The 7,568-nt window shown below is 43.6% G+C and overlaps 1 protein-coding gene across 1 annotated transcript in view; it reads right to left on the bottom strand.

Annotated features, from left to right (window-relative positions):
* LOC139274683 (claudin-10-like) overlaps nucleotides 1-7,147 on the bottom strand; it is a 165,206-nt gene extending 158,059 nt beyond the window's left edge. Inside the window, exon 1 of the mRNA XM_070891362.1 lies at nucleotides 6,928-7,147. Coding sequence (XP_070747463.1) covers nucleotides 6,928-7,147 — 220 coding nt within the window. The remainder of the gene's footprint in view (nucleotides 1-6,927) is intronic.
* Nucleotides 7,148-7,568: the final 421 nt, after the last annotated feature.

Genomic DNA, 7,568 nt, shown 5'->3' on the forward strand with positions numbered 1-7,568 from the left:
TTACACAGCTTAGATTTATTGTCAGCATTTGTAGCTAATTAACACTTTAACCTGCTCAACCATGAAATAAAAATACCTCAGAGCTCACTGTTTAGATTTACGATGACGTTTCCAGGGAAATTCGTTGAATATTTACACAAATAAAAACAAACTGGATAACCCTAGAATACTGTAAGGATAAAATAAAGGACTTCGTCAGTCATGCGTGCACATAAGTCATTAGGGTTTCACAATCAGGCTGCAAACTCGTTTTAATCAGGTCAGTCAGCAGGGGCTATCGCACTGCTCAACCAGCCTTGAAATAGTTTCAAGTTAAATATTAGAAACTGCAACATAACAATACCATCACATTTTAATCTATCTATCGATGTCACTATCTGAATCATGTAACAGATTCTATAATCTATTTAATGTATCTAGGTATTTACCATCTATATGTTTAAGTGTTTAATCTAATTATCCAATATACATAGACAAATATTACTATCACTTACCATATTTCCTCATATAGGGCTCAATTTTCCCCAAGCCCGTTTTCTGGCGTATTGCCAGAGTTACGACTGTTTTTCTGGGCCAGAAATTGGCTGGAAATAATTTGCCAAAGTTTCCCCGATCGATAATTTGAATTTGGCGCCACGCAGCATGTCCAGTCGCCTCGGGGAGGGGGGGCGGCGAGGGGGGGAGCCTGATGTCTGCATCGAAAAACGATGCTGCACCTTCTGTCCATATGTGGAAAAAAGAGTTACGTTTATGATGTCGTTGCAATGGACGCGCATGCGCAGTACAGCTCCGAGTTGGCAATCGGCCATTTTTAAAGAGCCAGTTATGTGTGTGAGAAGGAGTGCTGTTTGAGAGCATGGGAAAAATTGCAGCTGCAACAGTACAAGATGCAACGTGAACCAAGGACCAAGAATTTCTTACAGGAAGAAGTGGAGGCACTCGTTACTGTGATTGAGAACAGATGGCAGGAGCTGGACACCAGCAGAGGTCACATAAAAGTTCCACCCAAAGAAATGAAGAAATGCCAGAACCAAGTTGCAGAAGATTACTGTGTAATGGTGACCACCATGAGATCTGGAAGCTAGTGTAAAAAGAAGTGGAAGGACCTTGGTCAAGTAGTTAGTGTAAGTAATGTTTTCATTTATTCAATGCAATTGCAATTGTAAATGTGACCATCTGTATGTCCCACCCAGCAGAAAGACACCCTCTCGAAAAAGTTAGGTTTTCATCTTTGCAAAGGAAGGTGGCACATAATAAAAGGGAAAGAACTCGAACAGGAGGAGACCTGGCAAATCTGCAGAAGCTGGGCCCATACTTGAGGGAAAGGGTAAGTCCTGCAAATTAATCATGGTCCCTCAAATCAGCTTGCTGCCTGGCCTGCACTGTGTGAGTCTATTCATGCCACCCACCCTGTCCCCTCCTCTGTTGCTAACCATTTGTCTGTTCTGTTATATTTTACAGAACTTGAGGCCAACCCTGATAATGCAAAAAAGATTCAGATGCGGACGAGCCTGAAGAGGAGAACATCCTCCAATCCAACCCTCCAGACCAAGAACATGGTGGTGAGGGGGAGGGGGAGTGGATGGAGCTGGATGAAGCCGCCACTGTTTTACTGACTTTGGAGGAGGTGCCGCTCATTGCAGTGACAGTCCCTTCCGTGACTAGTGGTTTGAGTGCTGGTGGGACATTCCATGGTTTCCCACCTTCCCAGGCTGTGGGTCCCAGTGGTGTGGTGCAGCAAGGCACACCCAGGGCACCACCATCCCAGGCTGCGGGTCCCAGTGGTGTGGTGCAACAAGGCACACCCAGGGCCCCACTGTCCCAGGCTGCGGGTCCCAGTGGTGGGGTGCAGCAAGCCACACCCAGGGCCCCACTGTCCCAGGCTGCGGGTCCCAGTGGTGGGGTGCAGCGAGCCATACCTAGGGCCCCACTGTCCCAGGCTGTGGGTCTCAGTGGTGTGGTGCAGCAAGCCACACCCAGGGCCCCACCATCCCAAGCTGCAGGTCCCAGTGGTGGCGTGCGAGTCACACCCGTAGGGAGGAGGGGAAGGAGAGCTCGACCTCGCTGTCCTGAGGTGCAGGATCTAACAGATGTGGTTCATATTATGTCACTGAGTGCGGAGAGCATTGACCTTACCCGATCACTCCTGGACGCCATGAGTGGGGTGATAAGGTAACGGGACTGTCGGGAGAAGTAACAGAAATGACACGAGAAATGGGAACAATATCCGACCAGCAGTGAGGGAATAGTGGCCATGCGGGAGGGAATGTCAGAGGTAACTGATGCACTGTCACTGACCATGAGGGAGGGAATGTTGCAGGTAGTTGGACAGTTTGCTCAACATGAGGGAGGGAATGTTACAGGTCGTTGAGACACTGTCAGGGCGCATGAGGGACGACATGTTGGAGTTAGCTGCTGCAATAGCACGCCCAGACTCCGCGCCCATTGACAGAATCAACTGCCACTCCCACTCTAATCCCCACACCAGCCTCTGAAAAGCCCAACTTGCTGCCTGGGCCCTCCAGCTTGCTGCCTGCCGCCGATGCCCTCCACCCTCAAAAGGTGCGCAGTATCCGAGATGTTAGAAAGAATAAGCTTGGTACCAAGCCCAGAAACACTACACCACCGGCTGCATGTAGGGGTGGTGGAGTGTCCACGAACAAGTGCAGCGGGCGGTCTTAGAATAAGGTGGAGGAGAGATGGGTGGATGCAGCCTTTCTTTGCTGTTGTTATTATTGTTACTGTTGTAACTGTTCTCAAATTAAAAGTTTTTTGTAAGTTGTGTCAATTTACAAGTTTAAAAGTTTGCAAGTGATCTTAAGGTTTTTAAGTGATCTTAAAGTAAAGCTTGATACAAGAATAATTTTATTAAAGTACAAAAGCAATGTTTGTAAACTTTTGAATTAAATATATTTTACATTAAAACTGAATCATTTCCATTATTTGTTCCTCTCTTCCCCCACCCCCCTTAACTAATTACAGTCTTGTGACTTCTCCCCTTCTCTCTCTCTCCACCCCCCCCCCCCCCCCCCTGCCGGCCCCCACTCATTGTAGTCTTCAGAAGCCTTCCGATCACCACCTCGCTCCCCGGACTCAGTGTGCATAAGCCTTACGATCATCACCTCGCTCCCCGGGCTCAAAGCCTTATGATCGGTACCTTGCTCTCTCTCTCCACCCCCACTCCCCCACCTCCCCATGGCTTGTTTTCTAGCCGAGCCCCAAGCCCCTGTGTCCAGGTGTGGGGTCAATTCTGCCGGCCAAAGCTATGACCCTCCAGCCCTGCTTCAAGATGTTTGGTGGTGGCGTGTGAGTTAGTAATAAAAAAGAGAAAACGTCTGAAATCCAACAAACTTCCATTCACTATGTTGACAGGTAAAAAAAGTTGAACTTTATTATTGATTTTTACAGTATTCTTGACTCCCTCCAAAATCTTTGATTAAAAATAATGGCGTCTTTCAGCACCGATTTGTCAATGTGTGCTGGTTTTCCTAAGCGCCCTGAAGGTTTTTCGGGAATGGCCTGATATGCTGACCTAGGAGGAATAAATGTTGGCAACTCTGCAAAAATTGTAAAAACCAGCGCAGACATTAGGGAATGCCTCTATGACGTAAAAAAACTGGCCTAGAAAAATTGTAAGTAAGTCAGTTATGCCGGCGCAGATCGCAGGAGGAAACTCTGAAAAAAATAAATACACCAAAAAAAACAGCCACGCCAAAAAAACGGCACAAATGACCCGGGAAAATTGAGCCCATACAGTTAGCTGCTAAATATGTGTTGCTCTGAAATTGATGTTTGTGAAATGTTACTGTGAAATCGATGCCTCAATGTATGAACCAAGCCTTCTTACCAAATAGGGCTGTTAACCCCCTTAGGTGTAAAAGTCAGAATGATTTTCTCTTCGGAATACTACAATCACTGATACTAATTGCTTTTGCCATATTTTGGAACATGTGAAATCTGGATAGTTTAGAAATGTAGGATTTTTATCTGAAATCAGAAGTAAGCTCATTTTCTTACCATAAGTATCGGCGTTTCATTTTCTCAGTTCTAATAACCTCTTCAAAATATTATTAAAAATGACTTGCCGCTTTTTTGAATATGGGAACAGTGCAGGAAAGTGGAGTTAAGGTCGAAGATCAGCCATGATTTTATTGAATGGCAGAGCAGGCTCGAGCGGCTGAATGGCCAACTCCTGCTCCTATTTCTTATGTTCTTAACTGTAATATCACCACCGCTTAAAATGTAATGCAAAATATTTCTTAATTTTCTTCAAAATGTTATAAAATGTAAAATTAAAGTATCTGTTCTCTTATATTTTGTTACATCCAATATATCGTGGTGGGAAAACATTATAATCAGACTGGAACATAAAAATCATGGTTATTCTGATACAGCAATGGGGATAGGGCACTTGTTTCATTATATTTGCCTTTAGCAAGGCGTTTCAGCATTCATTTGTCAAATCTGTATATAGCTTGCGAATTTTACTGAAAATACAAGCGGTTATCTGATGCTTAAAATCTGTCCCAATCTCTAGAAGTCTGCAGTACATATGAAGTATCTTATCCTACCCCGCCGCTCCCGCCCACACACACACACACACACATCTTCAGGAGAGAGAAGAGTTTAAGGAGCTGTAAAAGTAAACGCCCCTCGTTTGACAAGAGATCCGTTTAATCTGGATGAAAAGGGCGACAATATGTTTCGAGGTTTTGATGAAACTTTTATCCACATTCCATACTTCTCTCGAGTAGTTGCATATCCAAATTCATATTAAATAAATCAATAAATGTACAATCCAACTTTCACAGGATTACAGCAGGATACAGATCCGTGGAGGCATCTTTACTTGGGGGCGCTGTGTCTGGCAAAATATTCCTATTTCAATACTTGTCACCACAAATTAACTTTTCCCATCTTGCTGTCGGTTTCAAAAATTAAGAATTCAATCAGTCATTGCTCTCTATGTAGATGGATCGGTCGAGGGGATGACTGAAAGCAAGAAAAGACCTGGAAGGGATTATTTTGACACAGACCGTTACTGAGCCAGGACAAGTACAGCACCGGTACAGCAAATGTCTCGCATACTACTGGCATTCACCCAACAGACGGTGAATTTATTCCCACTCTTGGTTGCTGTGTCCAAACTCGAACAATATAGATGTCGATATGGACATTATTTTGTTTGAAAGGACAACGCGTGTCTGTGTTTTACAAAGATAACTCGTCCTGCTGGACAGGGAGTTATGCTGACAGGGTTCTCCTGATCACATCCCTCCATATTGAAAGCTGTACTACAGTAATGGAACTAAACAAGGAAAGTGGGTAGGATAACACTAACAAGGTACTGCCACCTAAACAAAAAGGTTTACAGTCTCTGGAGAATGACAGGGTGAACAGAACGCCGCAGTATTTCAGAATAGCGCTCTCATGGAGATGCAAAACATCCAGATCTCAATCAATGACCTGACATTTCAGATGAGCATAAATCGAAGCCTAGAACTGGAGGTGCCTCTGAGGAGAGAGGTGTAAGGCCAACTCTTAACAGTGTTTCTGCTTTTGTCTTTCGAATTGCCTCATATACCGAGCTACTGACTGCGGCCAGGGTTTCAGCAAGTTATTGGCAGGAGGTTGCGCAAGTGTGCAGACTTTTACAGGCTACTAGGAGGGTGATCTCAACAGGAAAGTTTCAGGAAGATTTCTTCAAAATCTGTAAGATTGTAAAATACACTAACACCAGAAATATTGATATTCGAACTGAAATAAAGGCGAAGCTAAATGAAAGAAGTATAACTGAAAGTAAGCAAGACAAAGAGCAGAGAGGTAGCAGGAGATGGGAATGAGCGACCAGCCTGGTGTGAAAAGCTTCGTGAAAAAAGACAGGAATGGAAAAATATAAAACAGTTAAAGCGAGACCACCAGGCGGAATAGGAATAAAAGAGGAAACATAAAAGTCGTTTCAAATAAGGACATGGAGAATAATCCCAGTGTTTCTCGCAGTACAGAGAGCTGGAGGAACAGAGGTAAAGCGACGGTGGAATATATTACCGACTACACCAATGGTTATTTTAGACCTGTTCCTGGGCGGTTTGGATGTCCAGTTTAGTGTTCTCTGTATCCTTGTCTTTTTAAAATTTAAATCACGTCCTTGTTAAAATTGGCTTTTGTGGCTAAACGGAATTGATCGCATCAAGATGGTGTCTTGTGACAGGTGGCTCAGCTTTGTAAAACAGGATGCGTGTGACTAAGTGGGTGTTTGTGTAAAACCAAACTGCGTGCAATACAGGGAAATCACAAAAAGAAAAATAATAAAACATAAGATACGAATGGAATCTGGACTAAAGAGTTTATGACATTTCCGAACTCGAACCCCAAAATAAGGACAGACACTGTACCTGCGCCCTGGTTAAAGCGTATAACTGCACTTTACTTTCTATGGGAAATAATAAAGCAAAGGAATTAAAATTTAGGGGGCGGCAAATACCGGAAATCTGCACATCCCTGGATCGTTACCGTAGTTTCTGAGGAATTAAAATAGGTTGCGGTTTGGGATGTAAAGTTTTGAAGGATCTAAAACCCAAATATTTACCCATCTTTTTAATTCAGATGCCGACGGACCTCCTCCGTAATGTTAGCATTTTCTGCTGTGTTAAGATTATTCAATGATTCTGAGACAAAAAATAAATTGCTGGATACAATCTCTTCCCTTTAAAATGTTCAAAATCAAGCTGTGATAAATTACTCTATTTAGTCAGCGCAAGACTACAACGTGCACATAAGTTGTGAGGAATTGAATGAACAATAGAATCAGAAAGGAATCTGCCCGATACATTACACCTGCTGCAGGTACAGAGAGGGGGAGATAGCGATAAAGGACTAGGAGCTGGAAATGATTCATTAGACTGATTAATTTTTAAAATCACCAACCATCGAGTGCCAGCATGGATGGGAAGTCTTTGCAGTTGGAAACTCCAGTGGAATCTGTCACACAAGTTTTCCAGAGATTAGCCCAGAAAGTGGCAGTGGTGATAACTGTCCCGTCGATGGAAGACACCTTCCAATAGTCTGTGGGCAACGTCGAAGACACGAAAATAAAGCCAGATACGGACAATATGAAGGCAATGATTTCGATTGCCATATTCGCCATCTTTAGGAATTTCGAACAGTAATATAATAGTTTACTGCTTATGATTCAAAACAACTTAATTCTGGTTTTGCAGATTATCTATAAGTGTATCATTCAAGATACTACAGGTTGGAGAGGTTAAAACCAGTCCTCTGCACTGACCGATCCGTTGCTCCTGTTCCTGAAGGGAGGATGTGAATCGTATCCTCTGTTTCTTTAGGACTGAGTGAAACGGAACTTTGCTGAAACTTGAAATCTGTGCTGGGGCCAGTTACCTTACGTCACGGGACAGTCACACCTTGTCCAAGACCTTTAAATATCCCAAGGACCACAGGCGACCAATACCCTTCCGATACAGTTTACAAAGCTGTGAGAGCTACACCTAGGAAAACAACATCGACAGTGTCCACAAACTTACATATCTTACCAAGTACAGCAACAT

The sequence above is a fragment of the Pristiophorus japonicus genome, chromosome 10 (assembly GCF_044704955.1).
Source record: "Pristiophorus japonicus isolate sPriJap1 chromosome 10, sPriJap1.hap1, whole genome shotgun sequence".
Classification (NCBI taxonomy): domain Eukaryota; kingdom Metazoa; phylum Chordata; class Chondrichthyes; family Pristiophoridae; genus Pristiophorus; species Pristiophorus japonicus.